Here is a 22,254-nt window from a genome sequence, read left to right on the forward strand (position 1 = left end):
ATGAGCTCTATGATGTGCTGATCTTGCTAAGCCCAATCAAGTGTGTTTAATCATCAGAGAAAACCGCCAAGATGGAGAAATCTTACTTTTTTGATTTTTTGGTAACTTTTGGTAAATTTTGTTCAAAGCCGATTTATAGGATTTTAAGCCAGTTCTTTTTAGGTTAGTCTTCTTTTAGTTGTTGGAATCAGACGAGGTATTTTTATCGCTAATAGATTTTTACTATTTTTGTAGAAATTACTGTTACAGGCCAATTCAAGGGTTTTGGGAGTCTGCGAGCCATTGTCTTATATATATATATATATATATATATATATATATATAGAGAGAGAGAGAGAGAGAGAATATCAGAAATGATAGACTGAAGGACACCCTTGTAAAAACCAGCTGAAGGGCATAGAAAAATATGGAAATGGTGTTGACAAATATAAAATTACAGGAACAATAAGTGCACTTTGTTGTGAATTGTGAAAGACCAATAGGAGCGCCCTTGTGCTTGTTTTTTTACAAGGGTGCCCTTTAGTCTATCGTTGGTCATATAATATAGGGAAGTGATATATCCGCCCCTTTTGATTACTAGGGACACCCAGCAGCAGTGAATCAATGACTGCAGAGGGACTGATGTACTTCATTTCAGAAGGATTCAATGGGGCTGATTGCCACGTACACTGCTGCTGAGTGTCCCAAGTAATCAAAAGGGGGGGATATATCAGTTCCCATAATATATAATACAATATGAGAAAAGGGTTTCTGAGGTGACGCTCACAAAACATAGGGGGCCCACTTTGTTTGGATGATCCAAAGTATTCATTTGATAGGCCCTCACATAGATAGGGTGCCCACAAAAAATCAACTCCATAGGATCATCCTAACCCTTCCATTTGTGGAGGTTTAGATTTATGGAGGTTTATTTGTGGAGGTTAAAATGGATGGGTATAAACCTCCATAAATCTAAACCTCCACAAATGGAAGGGTTAGGATGATCCTATGGACCTGATTTTTTGTGGGCACCCTATCTATGTGAGGAGCTATCAAATGAATGCTTTGGATCATCCAAACAAAGTGGGCCCCCTATGTTTTGTGAGCGCTCCCTCAAGAACTATTTACTATATATATATATATATATATATATATATATATATATATATATATATATATATATATAGAGAGAGAGAGAGAGAGAGAGAGAGAGAGAGGAAAGGAGTGTGCGGTCGACCGCACCAAGCTTAGGTGCGGTTGAGGGCCCCAAACTCATGTGGGCCCACTTTGTTAGGATGATCCAAAGCATTCATTTGAAAGGCCCTTACATAGATGGGGTATGTACAAAAAATCAGCTCCATAGGATCATCCTAACCCATCCATTTGTGGAGGTCAAAATGGACAGACACCGTTTGCCACAAATCTACCTATTTTTGCCCTCCACGTTTGGAGGGTTAGGATGATCCAATGGACCTATTCTTTTGTACACAACCTATCTATGATGGGGCCTTGCAAATGAATGGTTTTGATCGGCACAAAAAATGGGGGACTCATGTGTTTGGGCCCTCGACCGCACCTAAGCTTAGGTGCGGTCGACCGCACAATCTTATTCCTCATATATATATATATATATATATATATATATGAGGAAAGTGTTCCTAAGCTATAGCTCAAAAACACATGTGGCTCCATATTTTTTGGGGGATCCAAAGCATTCATTTGGAAGGCCCTTCCATGGATAGGGTGTGTACCAAAAATCAGCCCTATAGGATCATCCTAACCCAATCAAAGGTGGAGTGGAAAATGGACAAACAATAGGTGTCCATGTTTTTGCCCATTTTTTCCCTCAACAAATGGCAGGGTTAGGATGATCCTATAGGGTTGATTTTTGGTACACACCCTATCCATGGAAGGGCCTTCCAAATGAATGCTTTGGATCCCCCAAAAAATGTGGGGCCACATGTGTTTTTGAGCTATAGCTTAGATAAGCTTATCTAAGCTATAGCTTAGGAACACTTTCCTCATATGAGGAAAATGATTGTGAGCTTGAAGCTCATATAGCTTATATGAGCTTGAGGGCCCAAACACATGGGTCCCACATTTTTTGTGGTGATCCAAACCATTCATTTGCAAGGCCCCATCATAGATAGAGTGTGTACCAAAAATCAGCTCCATTGGATCATCCTAACCCCTCCAAAAGCGGAGGGCAAAAATGGGCAAATTTGTGGCCAACGGTGTCTGTCCATTTTGCCCTCCACTTTTGGATGGGTTAGGATGATCCTATGGAGCTGATTTTTTGTACACACCCTATCTATGTAAGGGCCTTTCAAATGAATGCTTTGGACCATCCTAACAATATGGGCCCACATGTGTTTGGGCCCTCAAGCTCATATAAGCTATATGAGCTTCAAGCTCACAATCATTTTCCTCATATATATATATATATATATGAGAAAACGGTTCCTACACACATGTGTAGATAAGTTATCTACACAGTAGCTTAAAATACAGTGGGGGCCCACATTGTTTGGGTGATCCAAACCATTCATTTTTAAGGCCCTCACATAGATAGGGTGTCCACAAAAAATCAGATCCATAGGATCATCCTAACCATTCGAACTGTGGAGGCAAAAGATGGACTAATTTGTGAAGGTTTAAAGACATCCATTTTACATCCACAAATCGTAGGGTTGGGATGATCCTATGGATCTTATTTTTTGTAGACACCATATCCATGAGGGCCTTTAAAATGGATGGCTTGGATCACCCAAACAATGTGGGCCCCCACTGTATTTTAAGCTAGTGTGTAGAGAACTCCCTACACATGTGTAGGAACCGTTTTCTCTCTCTCTCTCTCTCTCTCTCTCTCTCTCTCTCTCTCTCTCTCTCTCTCTCTCTATATATATATATATATATATATATATATATATATATATATATATATATATATGAGAAAAGTGTAGCTACACATACGTGTAGCTAATACACCAACAGCTTAAAATACAGTGGGCCCCACATTGTTTGGGTGATGCAAACCATTCATTTAATGGGCCCTCATATAGATAGGGTGTGCCCAAAAAATCAGCTCTATAGGATCATCCCAACCCTACGATTTGTGGAGGCAAAATTGGACGCGTAAAAACCTTCACAAATCTGTCCATTTTTGCCTCCACAGTTTGAAGGGTGGGGATGATCCTATGGAGCTGATTTTTTGGGCACACCCTATCAATGTGAGGGTCTATCAAATGAATGGTTTGGATCACCCAAACAATGTGGGCCCACTGTATTTTAAGCCGTTGGTGTAGCTAAGTTAGCTACACGTATGTGTAGCTTCACTTAACTCTATATATAGAGCTTAAGCTCACCAACAGTTTCCTCATACATAGAAACTGTTGGTGAGCTTAAGCTCACCAAACTTATGGTGAGCTAGCTTGCCCAATCACATGGGTCCCACATTTTGGGGAGTGATCCAAACCATTCATTTGCAAGGCCTTATCATAGATAGGGTGTGTACCTGTGTCTGTCCATTTTTGTCCTCCACAAATGGAGGGGTTAGGATGATCCTATGGAGCTGATTTTTGGTACACCCCCCATCTATGTAAGGGACTTTCAAATGAATGGTTTGGATCATCCTAACAAAGTGGGCCCCCATGTGATTGGGCAAGCTAGCTCACCATAAGTTTGGTGAGCTTAAGTTTCCTCTATATATATATGAGAATTTATATGATGGGTGGCCGTGAAAAAACGTGAAGTATAAAAAAGTAGGCACGGCTCACTTTTTCGATGATCCAAACCGTTCATCTGTTTGGGCACAACGTAAATAGGTTTTGCCACAAAAATCAGTTCCATAGGATGATCCTAACCCTCCGATCTGTAGAAGATTCCATAAATGATTTTTGGAAACCTCCATATTCATATCAGTTCAGATCGGAGGGTGAGGATCATCCTATGGAACTGATTTTTTGGGCACAACCTATTTACGTTGTGCCCAAACAGATGAACAGTTTGGATCATCAAAAAAAGTGGGCCGTACCTACTTTTTTTAGACTTCACGTGTTTTCACGGCCACCCATCATATAAATTCTCTCTCTCTCTCTCTCTCTCTCTCTCTCTCTCTCTCTCTCTCTCTCTCTCTCTCTCTATATATATATATATATATATATATATATATATATATATATATATATATACACATACACACACACGTGAGTGTGTGTGTGTGTGTGTGTGTGTGTGTGTGTGTAAGGGAGAGAAAGAGAGAGTATTACCGGCACAATGTCTGTCCCTTTTCAATTGAACTAGGAATAAACCACAGTTTGCGCAAGATGGGTGATTCAAATTGGAAAAATAAGCCATCACTTTGCCCATGTTTCCACTTTCTTGATCCTTGCCCTTTCCAAACCTGCAAAGACATTGCTCTCATGAGATTATTCCTGGCTACGCCTTCCATTTTGCCACTTTAAGGTGGTATAAGTATATCATTGAAAGCTGCACCATGAAAATATATTCATTTAACACAGCCTATTGAACAGGCTCCACATGGCATCTAGATTAATATTAAGATAGGGCAACAACCCCCACTATAGAGTAAAGAAATAGACAACTATAAAGAATCATTTCACAGAATATGGTTCCGATATATGAAAATTCTGGCATAATATGGTTTCAAGATATGAAAATTCGCATTTATGATTGAAGTGCAAAAGAACTTGAGAAAAGCAAATTAAGAATTTTACATTGAAATCATCCAAAAAAAAGAATTTTAAATTGAAATGAGATAATCAATGGCACTCATGCATGGTCACACATTTTCATTTTTTGTAAAGCACGCACACACATATGCGCATGCACCACATGACTGGTAACTAAGACTAAAAAAGGAGGATGTGAAAAGGATACCTGAGGATAAGATATATTACTCTTGGTTACCACTAAGCAAGCAGCCATAGAGAAAGAATCCTCAGCATACTGTCTAAGAAATGAAAAACAGCTGCTGTGTGTGTCGGGCGATTCAAATGCCTGATAAAAGAAAGCATAAAGTGTAAGTTTGCTATCGGATGGGTCATAACAGCATATCCATTCACATGACAAAAAAATTATGCTACCGCAAAAGTGACATAATTATATATTTGTTAACTGTCCAAATCTAAGCATAAATTATCTGACAGAATAACTATTTTAATCATTACCACTGACAAAAAAGGATTAGAACTAGAGTCACAACAACGAGTTTCATGCAAAGGCCTTCTATGGTGGTGTCATATGTAGTGTGCATGAGTTGCATAGACATGCGTGCATACCCATGTTTCATCATTATGGGTACAAAGTTTCAGAATCTGATACGGGTATCGAGTGTCGGATTCGGCAACCATCAAAAAGAAAGATTCGCAGATTCCCCAAAAGTTTTTTATCAATTCTCAAATTTTAATTTTCTTTACATCTTAATATTGTTATAACAGGTAATATATTAAAAATGTTAATACATAAGTAAATATAATGTTTTATTTTCATTAAAAAAAATGTTACTATTAGGATGGATAAAACTCAAAACATGCGGCAATTATTTATTGAAATAACCATTTCCAACACGTGATGTACACACATATATTATAGTAAATATATCATGCATGCACAACCAGTGTACTTTCAATAAATAATTGGATAAACTCCTGAAATAGCAGCACACCTGCAGATCTAGCTATTAAGTTAGAGACAGTTCCAATATTCTGGTAATCTATGAAAGAAAAAAAAATGTAAAGGTACCTTATCAATTTTGACAGCCACATGAAGCAAATATGGAAAGGAAATTTAATACCTTATCAATGTTGACAACTGGTGCATATTTATCAGTCTGTGTCTTCTCTTTATCAAATAGGAAATGGACTTTAGCATTCACTTTTGCAGTTTCATGCCATTCTTTTATAGCCGTCTCCATGGTAACAACAATGAAAGAGAAGATATCTTGCCAATGTTCTCCATTCCCAAATTTGTCAGACTACAAAAAGAAAAGTCAGGTTAGTTTTTATTTTTCCACAAATAATTGGATATACAAGTATATATGACACTGCACAATTTGTATGCAAATTTAGAAGAAAATAAATTGAATAATTTCACAGATGCTACACAAACTTGCTTAAGAAACTAAATAATCAATAATACGAGAAACAGCAATTATGATGAAAACAAAACATAGAAACTGTTTATCCCATATGGGATCTGAAGGAGTACAGAGACATATCTAATGCAATAAAGGAGTAAAACGCCATATCTAATGCAATAAATTATAGTTATAAATGCTATAACATATATTAGCCTATTGTCCAGTAACAATTGCAGCCATAAGAACTGCAGATTTCAAAAAACATAATATTTGTGAATTTTAATCTGGGAAAAATAAATGAATAACTGGAAAGATGTAAAAATAAAAAGATATTTTATCATCAAACATGTCTGTCATTGGGTTGTATATAAGGAAGCAGAGGTTAATCAAAGTGTTTGTAGTAGTTAAGGTGTAACGACCACTTTTTCCCCTTATTCTTATTATTATTATAATTATTATTGTTATTATAATTATCACTAAGTATATTAATTGACGAAACCAAAGCAGGAGTTAATGCTAAGTTAGAGTTATAGAGAACTACTTTGGAATCCAAAGGTTTTAGACTAAACAGGACTAAAACAGAGTATATAGAGTACAACTTTAGTAATGTAAGGAGGCGGGGCGAGGATGTAGTAAATATGACTGGACAGGAGGTACCTAAGAGGGATATCTTTCGCTATCTTGGTTCAATCCTACATCAGGAAGGAGAGATTGAAGAGGATGTTAACCACATAATAAGAGCAGGTTGGTTGAAGTGGAAGCATGCTTCAGGAGTTCTGTGCGACAGTAAAATACCTACCAAGTTGAAGGGAAAGTTCTATAAGATAGCTGTGAGGCTAGCCATGTTGTACGGCTCAGAATGTTGGGCCACCAAGAAGCAGCATGTGCATAAGATGAGTGTAGCAGAGGTGCGAATGCTTAGATGGATGTGGCACCAATTGAGGAGAAGATGAGAGAGTACCACTTAAGATGGTTTGGGCATATCCAACGTAGGCCTTTGGATGCTCCAATAAGAAGAAGTGACTCGTGCCAAGTTGATGGAGTAAAAAGAAGTAGGGGCAAACAAAAAACAACTCGGGCAGAAACAGTGAGGAAAGACTTGAGGGCTAGGAACAAAACAGAGAAAATTACCTTGGATAGGATAGGATAGAATGGAAGAAAATGATCCATGTAGATTGTAGACTGTAAAGACCCGGCCCCACACGGGCCTAGAAAGTTAATAACCTTAATTAAATCTGGACCGAAGATCCCTAGACCAAAAATCACAATGTATTTTCGTTTTTTTAGTATAACCAATTTTTGAGGCATCAGATCTTGTCCGTTCGACATGATTTTGGTCCCGGTAGATGGGTATTTCGAATACTTATCCAACGGACCCAAGATTTAGCGATTCGGACATGATTTGAGTAAGTTATGACCTTTTTTCTATTAGGGTTAGGCATTGTTACGAGTTTTGTCTTATTAGGCAATTTTTTATGAGTGCCAATATTAAAATTTAGTATTTTTCTTTTTAATTAAGTTAAGTAATAAGATAAAAAGTAAAGAGACCTAGAGAGACTAGGAAACTTACTAATTATTAGTAGTTGATTAGGAAACAACTCTAAACAAAAAGGAAAGCTAGGATTTATAAAAGACCCTTCATGTGGTTCTCCCCTCTCACGCACACCCAAACCGTAGAGAGAGAGAGAGAGAAAGTGTTAAATCGAGAGACAGAGAGAGGGAGGGAGTTATTTAAAGATATCCAGAGAGAGACTTAACGGAAAAAAAGAGGAGAGAAATATCAAGAAAGAGAGAAAGACCGAGAGTGGGAGAGAAAGGGAGACCGAGGCCGAGAAGGGAAAAAGAGATCGAGAGAGAAGAAAAGGAGAAAGAAAAAGAGAGGGAGTAGAGAAATAGAGATTTGGGTTACAAATAGGTTTTCATTTTTCCATATTCGGTAGCAATCCCTACTCAGACATAGAGGATTTCTTACTCTTTTACATCACAAATAACTAAGGTAGGTGGCGGTAACCTAAACTTGTACTCTTGAGCAATGATTGATTTATATGCATGCAATCAAATTCTTAGTAGACATAGAATTGTTCATGATAATGATGTAGTTAAGATGATTGTTCCTTATTAATATGCATCGTGCTCTCATATTTTATTATACTAGTAGCATGCAAATGTTGAAAAATGATGCTATGCTAGTAGTTTGCAAAAGATGAAATGTTATGATTCCTTGTTAAAAGAGAAACGAAAATGTGGGAAGTAATAAAATTACTAAAAATGTCTTTAAGATATTGGAAAGAGGAAAAAAAAGGATATGGGTGCTATGGCAGTAAAACTGATAAGAGACAGACATTGGGAAAATAAATTGGTGGATTGGGCGGAGGTATGCGTCATTCAGGAATAATGAAATTCCGAACCGACCTTGGGTTTTAGCGCACCCCCTCGGCGGTAAATGCATCCTCTTAGACCATGATGTCAGGAGGCGGAGTGGTTATTAAGCACGACGTAAAAAGTCCCTCATGCCCACTACCTGTAGACGAGGGCAGTAGAACGTATTGGGGACAGGATAACAAGCTAAGGGAGCTTGATTGTCTTGGGTGAGTCATCTCATGCATTGATAATGATAATAACAAAAATATAAATTTCTCACTTGCAAAATGTTGTTGTGTTGCTAGAATAGTAGTTTTAAATTGATTTATGCCATAGCATGTCCCCTATTACCGTTCATGATTTCTTTAGAAATAAATTATGTTACATGTTCACCTATAGAGTTAAGTGGTATGCCTTTAAATTCAAGAGTTGTTTAATTGTATTTGTTTAGGTACTGAATGAATCTACATAGTTCTTTGAACTAACACCAAAACTCCCCCACAGGTTTTGCTACAATTGATGACATTGAAACAAATGTTAATGAAGAAATTGAGAATAAAAAGGGGTGTGCAAGAGCGAGGATAGAGTAATTGGTGTGGCCGTTTGGCCTTGGCGGCTATTCGTCTAATTCTTAGTTTGTTTGTCTTTGGTAATTATGTCGAATACTCTTTAGTAAGCTTTTAAATAAGTTTTTAAATTTGTAAAAAAAACAAATTGTTGTCTTTTTTTAACGGTCCGAGTTTAGAGTTCTCTGAAAATCCGGGTCGTTACAGTTGGTATCAAAGCATAGGTTTAGTGATCTTAGGTGCGCCTGTGAGTTTGGGTACATCATAGGAAGAGGAGCAATTAGGAAATGACACAACAAATTTGTGTGTACCGGGCACATGAGTTAATTGTGTTGTAAGAAACCACTTAACGAACTCACGTGCATTGGGGACGCCTGGTTGACGTGTGAGTGAGTTGTGTGGTAGAAGATAAAAAGTTTAGGTGAGAGCTCCATGGGCGATTTAGGCGAACCAGGAACACTTAGTGAGGGTTGGCTATGCTGGTATGGGACAATGTAGTGAATTCAAACATATTGAGAGCTTGGTTGCGTGAGGGTTGACTATGCTGGTATGGGACGATATAGTGGACTCAATCGCGCTGCATGCTTAGTTCGTTTAGAAAAAAAAAATTATTATGTTATTCTCTCACATAGACTGAGATAATCTTGTAGTGAGTTAATTGTGTGAAGAGGTGAGATAGGCTCATCTGGACTAAGGGAATTTAGGGAGTCAAATTTCGGGGACGAAATTCCTTTAAGGGGGGTTGAATGTAAAGACTCAGCCTCACACGGGCCTAGAAAGTTAATAACCTTAATTAAATCTGGACCGTAGATCCCTAGACCAAAAATCACAGTGTATTTTCGTTTTTTTTAGTATAACCAATTTTTAGGGCATCAGATCTTGTCCGTTCGACATGATTTTGGTCCCGGTAGATGGGTATTTCGAATACCTATCCAACGAACCCAACATTTAGTGATTCGGACGTGATTTGAGTAACTTATGACTTTTTTCTATTAGGGTTAGGCATAGTTGCGAGTTTTGTCTTATTAGGCAATTTTTTAGGAGTGCCAATATTAAAATTTAGTATTTTTCTTTTTAATTAAGTGAAGTAATAAGATAAAAAGTAAAGAGACCTAGAGAGACGAGGAAACTTACTAACTATTAGTAGTTGATTAGGAAACAACTCTAAACAAAAAGGAAAGCTAGGATTTATAAAAGACCCTTCATGTGGTTCTCCCCTCTCACGCACACCCAAACCGTAGAGAGAAAGAGAGAGATAGAGAGGGAGGGAGTTATTGAAAGATATATATATAGAGAGAGAGAGACTTAACGGAAAAAAAAGAGAGATATCGAGAAAGAAAGAGAGACCGAGAGTGGGAGAGAAAGGAAGACCGAGGCCGAGAAGGGAAAAAGAGATCGAGAGAGAAGAAAAGGAGAAAGAAAAAGAGAGGGAGTAGAGAAGAAGAGATTTGGGTTACAAATAGGTTTTCCATTTTCCATATTCGGCACCAATCCCTACTCAGACATAGAGGATTTCTTACTCTTTCACATCACAAATAACTAAGGTAGGTGACGGTAACCTAAACTTGTACTCTTGAGCAATGATTGATTTATATGCATGCAATGAAATTCTTAGTAGACATAGAATTGTTCATGATAATGATGTAGTTAAGATGATGGTTCCTTATTAACATGCATCTTGCTCTCATGTTTTATTATACTAGTAGCATGCAAATGTTGAAAAATGATGCTATGCCAGTAGCTTGCAAAGATGAAATATTATGATTCCTTGTTAAAGGAAAAAGGAAAATGGGGGAAGCAATAAAATTGCTAAAAATGTCTTTAAGATATTGGAAAGAAGAGAGAAAAAATGATATGGGTGATATGCCAGTAAAACCGATAAGAGACAAAGACATTGGGAATTTAAATTGGTGGATTGGGCGGAGGTATGAGTCGTTCAGGAATAATGAAATTCCGAGCCGGCCTTGGGTTTTAACGCACCCCCTTGGCGGTAAATGCATCATCTTAGACAATGATGTCAGGAGGTGGAGTGGCTATTAAGCACGTCGTTAAAAGTCCCTCATGCCCACTACCTGTAGATGAGGGTAGTGGAACGTATTGGAGGCGGGACAATAAGCTAAGGGAGCTTGATTGTCTTGGGTGAGTCGTCTCATGCATTAATAATGATAATAACAAAAATATAAATTTCTCACTTGGAAAACGTTGTGTTGCTAGAATAGTAGTTTTAAATTGATTTATGCCATAGCATGTCCCCTATTACCGTTCATGATTTCTTTAGAAATAAATTATGTTACATGTTCACCTATAGAATTAAGTTGTATGCCTTTAAATTCAAGAGTTATTTAATTGTATTTATTTAGGTACCGAATGAATCTACATAGTTCTTTGAACTAACACCAAAACTCCCCCACAGGTTTCGCTACAATTGATGACATTGAGACAAATGCTAATGAAGAAATCGAGAATAAAAAGGGGTGTGCAAGAGCGAGGATAGAGTAATTGGTGTGGCCGTTTGGCCTTGGCGGCTATTCGTCTAATTCTTAGTTTGTTTCTGTCTTTGGTAATTATGTCAAATACTCTTTAGTAAGCTTTTAAATGAGTTTTCAAATTTGTAAAAAAAAAAATTGTTGTCTTTTGTTAACTGTCCGAGTTTAGAGTTATCTAAAAATCCGGGTCGTTACATAGACGAACCCAACTAGTGTCAAGATTAGACTTAGTAAATTTGAGCCGGGTTGATCCTTTCACCTTCTTCATGAAAATTTTCTAAAGGATTCATTACCCGACCCCAACTAGTTCGGGACAAAGGCTGAGTTGAGTTGAGTTGAGTTGAGAGTATCACTAACTATATTGATAATGACACCCTAATTAGAATTACCAAATCCTATTGATAAAGCCACCCTATTCGAGTAATTGGTGGGCCCCATTATTCCTTTGTTACTTAAACACTTTAAAATAAAAGGATATAATAGTAAAACACTATTGAGAGATATTAGAGAAGGATAAGTACAAAAGTATGGAACCCAAATTTCCACCCAAAATTAGGTGCCTACGCACACTGCCGACTTGGAAGAGTGCGCACACGTGGGTAGGACCCACTTAAGGTTTTAAGTAACTTTAATTTTCTTTCTAACTTTAAAAAGGGCATGTTTTAGTATTTTAAAACCTAAAAGGGCATTTACTATTAGACTTGGGGTCAAAATAGGAAACAAGTAACAAAACCTAAAATAAGTAGGAATATATATATGAGGAAAATGATTGTGAGCTTGAAGCTCATATAGCTTATATGAGCTTGAGGGCCCAAACACATGTGGGCCCACATTGTTAGGATGATCCAAAGCATTCATTTGAAAGGCCCTTACATAGATAGGGTGTGTACGAAAAATCAGCTCCATAGGATCATCCTAACCCTACCAAAAGTGGAGGGCAAAATGGACAGACACTGTTTGCCACAAATCTGCCCATTTTTGCCCTCCGCTTTTGGAGGGGTTAGGATGATCCAATGGAGCTAATTTTTGGTACACACTCTATCTATGATGGGGCCTTGCAAATGAATGGTTTTTGTGGGACCCATGTGTTTGGGCCCTCAAGCTCATATAAGCTATATGAGCTTCAAGCTCACAATCATTTTCCTCTATATATATACACACACACACACACACACACACACACACATATGTATGTGTGGCCTCTCCCCTCTCTCTCACGCTCGCGCGAGAGACAGAGAGAGGAAAGAAGAAAAGGTAAAGGGAGAAATCTAGGGCTTCTTCAAATTTGGTTTTCTCCTATCAAGTAAGTGCATAAACTAGTGTTTTTTATTTATTTGCTAAGGGTTTGATATAGTCACGCCCCCAAACCGAATTCCGGTCTAGGCACATAACAGCGCCACATATTCATCAACCACGAATATATAAAGCATTCATACTGGAACCATGCAATAAACAGAGCCACTAAAACAGTACCTAATTAATTAATTCACCATCAGAGTAATCTATGCGGAAACTAAAATCTCTTGTGCAATGAACTACATCAATTTAAATCAAATGAAATAACTAGATGTTCATTCTTACTAAAGCTACTGTCTCAATTAAACTGAATAACTGGAAATAATAAACTCCTAAACTAGCGCCCTTGCTCACACTTGGAGCCCGCACATCAAGCATCCTACTATTCTCCACCTGTAACATAGAATGCATGGAATGAGCCAAGACCCAGTGAAATCGATATGTCTACACTAATAATATGATACCAATCAATAAAAACAGCACAACTGGAAATCTATGCAATAGTTGTAACTGGCATAGCATTCTGGCTAGCAAAACTGTATAACTTGCATAAACATGCAAAACTATATCTGTAACTGTGACAGTAACTGTGCCTGATGCCTAGTGTAGTGAGACTAGTACTGCTAGACTACGTAGCCAACGGAAACTGCCTACTAACTCGTAGGAAGCCGAATCCCAACAATCTCGTACGGGATTACACCCCCGAAAATACTGCGTTGGGTGGAGCTCTCGAAAATACTGCGAGCAGCCACAACTGCGGCTTGATCCGTGACCTTCCTTCCACCGCCTAGAAAAAGTCTCATACACTAGCAACAAAGCATAACACTTCGTCTCAAAGGACATTAACTGTTGCATCCTTGCTCGGATAACACCATATCCTGATGCAAACTGTGACTAATAAAAGTCTATCTGGCACATACGTGCATATGGTAGATCCGAACTAGGAGTCATATCATACTGTGAATATTGACCCTTGTGTACACTAACACAATCAATATTAATCAAGACATACATAAAGTTTGCATAATGAATCATATTTAATATTAGAATAACTGTGGTAGAACAAGTCTACTCACCTGTGGTACTTGTTTGATTTGTTTCCACTAACAAGATCCTCAAATTACTGTGTAGTATCACCTACAATCCATATTAACCCTTGATTAACACTTTGGATTAATATCTAGGTCTTACGGAACAAATCTATGCCCTCAAAACTATCCAGAAAACACTCCAAGAATCGACCCAAAATAGTGTATTCAGGCATCCGAACCTCGCGATTTGGGTTTTTCCCAAAACCAGCGAGAACACTGTTTTCTCAGGTTTTCTAACCGAAAACCCTCTTGTCCCCTTCCTTTAAGCATATTAAAATATCTTAATAAATTCCCTCTTGATTTCCTCAATCGATTAGGGCATCAAACGCGAACAGGCGCGAAGATCTTCGGGAAATCAATTCCTACAACCCTAATCTATGATTCTTTACTCAAGGGATACAAGATTTTCACCTCGAATCTATGGTTGTTGTTGTCAATCCAACCAACCCTAGATTAAACTTTTAAGCTTCTCCTCAAGAGATCTTAGATCTCGGTAATTAACTACGAAATTAAGTTCTGCATACCTTTTGTTGGTGATTTCCTCAAGAATTCCTTACTCCAAGACTCCAATCTCTCTCTCTCAGACGTTCCTCTCTTCCTAGGGTTAGATTTTTACAACTTTGTGGCTTAAAAGAGTGTAGTTATAGTTTCCCCTCTAAGAGTCCTTTATTTAGTAGCCTTTAGAAGCCCTAATTAACTAAAACTAGGTCACCCTATTTTTCCTCTAATTTTTGGACGAAAATTAGCATTTAATTTAATTAATTTCATTAATTAAAATGACTAAAATAGCCCTCCAGAAACGTTAATTCGTTTTGGGGTATTTCAGATACTCTAAAAAGAAAAAAGGGGTTTCTTTTACTCAAGAGAAAGGGATTTTTGTGAATTTCCTTAGGGTGTTGATGTAGAATCCGAATCTACTGAGTTAGGGAGTTGTTTTGGGGGATTTGAGACTATACAAGTAATCTTTAATGGTTTTCATTGATTTTATTTCGTTAAATCAGCGTATTAAAGGACTTTTTTTCAAAAGAATTGGTTAGCGTTTCAATCTAGGGTGAACATATATGGCTTTGAATGATGAATTTAAGATATTAATTAGTTGGATGCAATTTCAAGGGTTTATTTCCATAAAATCAGCACACAAAAGGGGTATTTTCGATGGGAATTTATGGTAGTTGTGTCATGTAATGTGTGAGGGATGATTTTCATGTCATGTATCATATGTACGATTGTTGTGTGATGTTTTTAGGGAGCTTTCCTTCAAAAATCAGCAACTTTAAGGGGTTTATAGGGACTGTTTTTGTGAGTCTTAGTTGTAAAATATTAGGGAGATATGATAAGATGGTTAGAGAATAGAACTAATAAGAGAATCGAATTAACTAAGAAGGTAGAATAAATTAAGGAAATAGAGAAAAGTATTTAAGGATAAAAAAATTAACACCATTTGGTATGTTAAATTACAGGGCACCTTACGATTTGACACATAAAGCTATTTCGCACGATCTCATCACACTAAAAAATAATCAAGGCAAGTGATAGTTGACTCTATGATAATAGTGAGTTTTAATGATCTTGATATTATGATTTGCTCCTTTATCATGTTCATATCTCTCATTCCTATGCCTTGGACATGCAAAATAACCATGAGAATTACTGTTAGGATGTAGGCCTGTGTATATACTTGATGACTTTTGATGTTTATTGACCTATATATAGTGTGTGTGTGTGTTTGTGTGTGTGTGTGTGTATAATGACTTTGATACACTTGCGACGGCTTGTGATGTATGACCCGGGTATATACATAGGATGCTTGAATTTGATCCATATCTTTTGCAAACGATGTGATATTGGAATAGTTTGACCATTGTCATTAGATTCCTATACCATGAGCTGTTCATATCCTTTGTTGCCTATCCTTATGCTTTTTGGTCATTTTTCACATCTTCTCGTTGGGATATTCGTGTACCTATTTTGTTTCGTCTACCTATTGATATTGATTTATGGATCATCTTTATAATGCAATTTCATGCACTTTTATTATGCAAGTCATCTATATGATTTCGCTCAGTTCATACTGACCTGGATACTACTCCACGGATTTTGAAAATGATGATGATGGGACATTCACAAATGAACAGACATGAACAACAATAGGATGGGGATGAGCAATCACGGTTTGGGAATGACAATGTTGTCATACTCATGAGTTTTTAGTTTTTAGTTTTTAGTTTGAGTCTCTAGTCTATTTAGTTCTTTGGACACGGTCATTCTTATTAGATTGATGGAAAAATGTAATAAGACCTTTAAGTTTAATGGAATAAGATTGTTCATTTATTATCTTCAATCTCATGTATTGTCGTTTAAAAAAAATTCTTTGAGTTTTTACTTGTCTTTTCTCGTAGTGACCCGATGCGGATTTGGGCCGTTACAGTTGTGGTATCAGAGCGCCCAGGTTTAGTTAGTGAGGAACTTGGTGCACAAGTCTTGGGTACGTCCTTGTCAAGGGTAGATGATCAGAACTTAATTAAAAGCCATACACCTCCCTGATACACTTGAATTACCCATAAAGGAAAACACACACCAACAAAGATTATTAGGTTACACATAAATAAAATAGACCAACCCACCTAATAAAACATTGCCTCTTTAAAATAAAAGAATAATTCCTTGGATTTTGTAATGTATCTAACTATATGTTTGCTCGTTTTGCAAATGTAGCAGTATCGATCCCTATACTTTGGGAACAGATAACAGCAATTACAACCAGAGGTCGGGGAAGAGGAAAGTTTTCCCTTTTCGGCTTACGCAGACTTCGATGAGGAGCCCTACATCCTAGACCTATAGGAAGACGGAATAAATGACACTCCCTTCGTCCTTTCATTTGACGATTATAAAATCAATGATCCCGAAAGTTAAGAGATAGGACATCTCACCAGGGGTGGTAGAAACTACAAGCCCGCAGAGCTTCGCACATATGATCAGGTTGAAGCTGTCAAAAGAAACGTTGTCAGTGAGGAATTGAACACCATCAGGCAATTAAGCAAGACTCAGGAAGACATTTCGTTGTGGGGATTATTGATGGTGTCTCTCAAACATCGTGAAGTAATCCTAAAAAGTCTTCAAACTTCGCAATGTCGATGGACACTACCCCTGAGCAGCTTACGAACTTGGTAGCAGCAATCAGATCCTCTACAACCCTCTCATTCTCATATCAGGATTTGACCGTCGAAGGTAGGAACAACTCCAGACCTCTCCTCATCACCGTACTATGTAACCAGAAGAAAATACCCGTTGTTCTGGTGGACAATGGCTCAGCTCTGAACATCTGTCCTCTAAGCACAGCCACTGCCATTCGGTTTGGCCCGAGTGACTTCTCCTCGTCTGATCAAGGCATCATGGCTTATGATAACTCTCGTCATGGTGTAGTCAGAACTCTTTGCACGACTATCCACCTAGAGGGTGAAAGCTTTGATGTCAAATTCCAAGTACTCGACATTAAGTCATCCTTCAATCTATTGTTGGGACGACCATGGCTTCGCAAATTCGGGATTGTACCTCCCTCCATATCAAAAGCTCAAATTCATGAAAGGAAATAAGGTCGTCACTGTCAATGGCGTTTGAAAGAAAACTTCGAGATGATCAGATAGAGACAGATTTCACTTCATTTGGACTTAAACTGAGAGAGTTATGGTTGTTTTACTAAATACCTCCTTTTTATGCTAAAATTATGGTTTAATGCTGTTTTAGGGCAAAGAGACCATTACTCTCTCATCCCACTAAACTTTTGATGAGGTTTTTTTTTCGTTAAAAGAGAATTTGAAGACCTCCGATTGCTAGAAATTTCACCTCTTTTGGACTTAAATGAGAGAGTTATGGAGGTTTTAATTTTGGGTGACGTTTCGCACAGTCTTTAGAAAACGGACTTGAACTCTCTCATCTCTTTGACTGTTTCAGTGCTGTTTGTTGCGTTCGAAAGAAAACTCATGAAAAGTCAGTAGAAGGCGACGTCTATCTAAATGGATTCTATCTTGATGTCACCATGGTCAGCTGGGAACAAGCAAAGAAAGAAACAATCCCTCTCCCTCATAACATTAACCCTACTGTAGCCACCATCCTCAAGATCAATAACTACATCTTTGGAATGGGGCTAGGACGATATCAGCAAGGGACAGCCCAGTTCGATGATCGAAAGTTCCCAGCTAACATCGGTACCACCGGGTTAAGCTAAGATAATTCAAGCTATGAGGTTGAGGAAATGAAGCTCAATGTCACTCGAAGGAGGCTATACAAAGAAGCCGGAGAGGTCATGCCTATGCCAGAAATAAGGCGGACTCTCAACGGTTACTTCTACAGAGAAGGGGAAGACTTCCCCTACGATGGCTTTCCATAATGGTCCATACATCCGATCACCGGAGAGAGAGTTCCAGGTTTCCAGATCTTCTATGCTACGGGTTGGCCAGGTGAAGAGGATGACATATGGTGGAAAAAATAGTACAGGCATTCAGAATCGCAGTTCGATTGGGAAGATAATTTGGGTACCGGGCTACTAGAATTTATGTTCCTGGAGGACCTTCCAACCGTCAGTGTGATCGAGGAATCCGCTCTGGCATTTTCTCCACAAAGTTACCGATGCTAGCAATGCAGAACTTTCCAACTTGTCTTATAGGTCCCCTTACATCAAATATCCCATCAGATACAGACTTCCGTTCTCCGAATCAGAATACATGTCTGATCCCTGAAACAATTTCAAATGTAAGTGAACCCGAAGAGGGCGCACATCAATCAGTTCTTCTGATATATCTTGCAAATCAATGAAAGAGCATTCTCTGTACTCGCCTTTGTTTCTTAATTCTTCTGAAATAAATGCTTTAAATAATAATAACTAACAACCCTCCTCAGACGAGGATGCAGAAGACACTCCCCTCGAGATTAAGGAATTAATCAAACGAGAAGAGGAGCATCGATTAGAACCTTTAGAAGATGAAATTGAAACTATTAACATCAGCACTGAATCCCTGCTTCAGGAGATAAAGATTGGGAAAAGCTTATCCCTGAAGAGCACGAGGAATTAATAAAATTGTTAAACGAGTTCAAAGAGGTATTCGCCTGGTGATACGAAGATATGCCAGGATTAAGTGAGGAAATTGTCCAACATCATATCTCTCTCTTCCCAGAAGTTAAGCCGGAAAAGAAGAAGCTCAGAAGAATGAAGCCAGAATGGGTTCTCAAAATCAAAGAAGGGGTAACCAAACAGCTAGATGCAGGGTGCATAGAGATTGTCAGATATCCCGAGTGGTTAGCAAACATTGTTCTGGTACCAAAGAAAGATGGAAAGGTCCAGTTTTGTGTTGATTTCAATGATCTGAACAAAGCCAGCCCAAAGGATGACTTCCTTTTGCCGCATATCGACATCTTGCTTGATAACACGGCAGGTCATGCCTTACTCTCTTTCATGGACGGCTTTTCTGGGTACAATCAGATAAAAATTCCAGAAGACAAGATCAAGATAGCATCTACCACAGTGGGGAACTTATTGCTACAAGGTAATGCCGTCCGGTCTCAAGAATGCCGATGCTACCTATCAAAGAGTTGCGACTACCCTCTTACACGACTTAATTCACAAAGAGGTAAAGGTGTATGTCGACGACATGATCGTCAAAGCCAAGACTCGAGAAGAGCATGTTGGAGCCTTGAAAAAGTTCTTCGAAAGAATCGCAAAGTACAAGCTCCGTCTCAACCCTAACAAGTGTGTTTTCAAAGTAACTTGTGGAAAGCTACTGGGTTTCCTTGTCAGCCACAGAGGAATCGAGGTGGATCCTGTCAAAATCAAAGAAATCCAAGAGATGCAGTCTCCAAAAACAGAAAGAGAAATAAGAGGTTTCTTGGGAAGAGTTCAGTACTAAGCTGTTACATAACCCAACTAAGAAGGACCTGCAAACCCATCTTCAAGCTTCTCAAGAAAGATGTGTCGAAACAGTGGAATGCCAAATGCCAAGAAACCATTGAAAAGATTAAGGATTGCTTGTCATCTCCACCGGTGTCAGCACCAGCAGTTGCCGAACGATCATTCCTCCTCTATCTCTCAACCACTGACATAACTCTTGGATGTTTGTTGGCACAGGAAGACCCTGAAACAAGAATGGAAATGCTAGTGTACCATATCAGCAAGAAGATGTTAGAATACGAGCTGAACTATACTCAATTGGAGAAAACCTGCTTAGCATTAGTGTGGCCACTCAAAGGCCCACTACTTGCTATCGCAAAAAGTTCTTCTCATTTCCTGAATGGATCCACTGAAGTACCTGTTCCAAAAATCGGCTCTTGTCGCCGAACCGCCCGTTGGCTCTTACTGTTGTCTGAATTCGACATCACCTATGTCACCCAGAAGTACGTCAAAGGCAGAGTCGTCGTAAAACAGTTACCTGATGCACCCACTGAAGATACCGAGCTGAGCCGTGAATTTCTAGATGAAGGGATCATGAAGATCGGAGATGCACCTAGCGACACTACATAGACCATGTACTTCGATGGTGCATCAAATGCCGAAGGCAGAGGAGTCGGCGTTGTGCTCGTCTCACCTCGGGACAAACACATACCAATTTCAATCAAGTTACAATTTGAATGCACCAACAACATGGCTGAGTACGAAGCTTGCATAGCTGGTCTTGAAGAGGCTTTATCGTTAGAGGTGCAAGATCTCGAGGTATACGGGAATTCACTGTTAATCATTTGTCAGACAAGTGCAAAATAGAAGACTAAAGAAGATAGGCTGATTCCTTACAATTCTTACCTCACAAATCTGGTGAAAAGCTTCCGCAATATCAACTTTACCTTCATCTCTAGATTGAGAAACAGGTTCGCTGATGCTTTAGCCACACTCGCCTCCATGGTTGACATTCTAGTAGGAGTAAAGGTTTGTCCTTTAGCGATAAAACGACAGTTAATCAAGGCACATGTGCATATGATTGAAATAGCAGCCAGATGCCCAGATGGGAAACCCTGGTATTTCGATATCAAGAATCTTATCTCTGGCAGGGGGCATCCCCCGGAGGCATCATCAAAAGAGAAAAGAGCATTGCAAAAACTAGCATCTCGTTACGTCATATGTGGAGACGAACTATACCAAAGGTCTTTAAACGGAGTCCAGCTCATGTGTGTCGATGAAGATAAAGCTGCAGATATCCTAGAAGAAGTTCACTCACGCGTCTGTGGTCCTCATATGAACGGCAAGATGTTGGCTCAGAAAATCATATGTCTTAGTTACTTCTAGACTACTCTCGAAACAGACTACTTCACATTTATTAAGAAATGTCTCTTTTACCAGATCCATGCTAATCTATACATGTACCTCCATCAGAACTACACTCACTCACTTCTCCAAGGCCGTTCTTAGTATGGGGTATTGACATCATTGGCAAGATCTCTCCTAAGTCATCCAACGAACATGAGTACATACTTGTTGCAATCGATTACTTCACTAAATGGATCGAAGCTCAGTCATATGCTTCAAGAATGTGGTAGCCTCATTATGCAAAGAATTCAATAACAAACACCATAAGTCGTCGCCATATCGACCACAGACTAACGGCGTTGTCGAAGCGGCTAACAAGAACAACAAGACAATCCTTCGTAATATGATTAGGGCTTACTGTGATTGGTCAAACAAGCTACCATTTGCACTATGGGCATACAGAACGCCAATTCGAACCTCTACAGGAGCTACTCCGTACTCGCTCGCGTACAGTATGGAAGCTGTGCTACCAATCGAATTGAAAATCCCTTCACTCAGGATGGAAAGCAATCTACCAGAATCTGAATGGGCCCGCATCTGACATCGAGAGTTGTGTATGATGGATGAGAAGAGACAGAAAGCATCGTATCACGTACAAGGCTATTAGCGTAGAATAGAAAGAGCTTTCAATAAGAAGGTTCGAAGAAGAGACCTCTGAGAGAAGAATATGGTGATTAGAGAATGCTGAGCTCCTGTCTTCGATCCTAGGGGAAAATTCAGACCTAATTGGTCTGGACCCTACATCGTTGACGAAATCTTATCCAGAAAAGCCGTTAAGACTTCTTGATCAAAATGGAGATAAAATATTTGAGAATACTAGTCTCGATCAACTTAAGATATATTACGCTTGAATATCAGGAGGCCTTCATGGGCAGACCAGAGCCTAAAATGACTCACTTGGATAGAATTTAAACCATTTTCAACCCAATTCCCCACAAAAAGCCTCGAACTACGCGGACCTGATCCCAGCCTCTTTGGGGTATGTAGACAACCTGGTCAACACAGGTTCGATTATGACGTGCAAAGTAACCCAAAGTCCTTAAAAAACCTACACTGAAGTCCGACCAATATTCAAGGAGGACAAAAG

At 38.7% G+C, this 22,254-nt stretch overlaps 1 protein-coding gene across 3 annotated transcripts in view; it reads right to left on the reverse strand.

Annotated features, from left to right (window-relative positions):
• TPR3 (Tetratricopeptide repeat (TPR)-like superfamily protein) overlaps positions 1-22,254 on the reverse strand; it is a 64,722-nt gene that overhangs the window by 19,103 nt on the left and 23,365 nt on the right. For all 3 annotated transcript variants that reach the window (XM_077391761.1, XM_077391762.1, XM_077391763.1), the window contains 3 exons: positions 5,795-5,974; positions 4,879-4,998; positions 4,248-4,381 (listed from right to left, as the gene is read on the reverse strand). In XM_077391761.1, the coding sequence (XP_077247876.1) occupies positions 4,248-4,381; positions 4,879-4,998; positions 5,795-5,974 (434 nt within the window). The remainder of the gene's footprint in view (positions 1-4,247; positions 4,382-4,878; positions 4,999-5,794; positions 5,975-22,254) is intronic.

The sequence above is a fragment of the Tasmannia lanceolata genome, unplaced genomic scaffold (assembly GCF_043159265.1).
Source record: "Tasmannia lanceolata isolate RefF3 unplaced genomic scaffold, GAP_Taslan_0.1 ptg000012l, whole genome shotgun sequence".
NCBI lineage: Eukaryota > Viridiplantae > Streptophyta > Magnoliopsida > Canellales > Winteraceae > Tasmannia > Tasmannia lanceolata.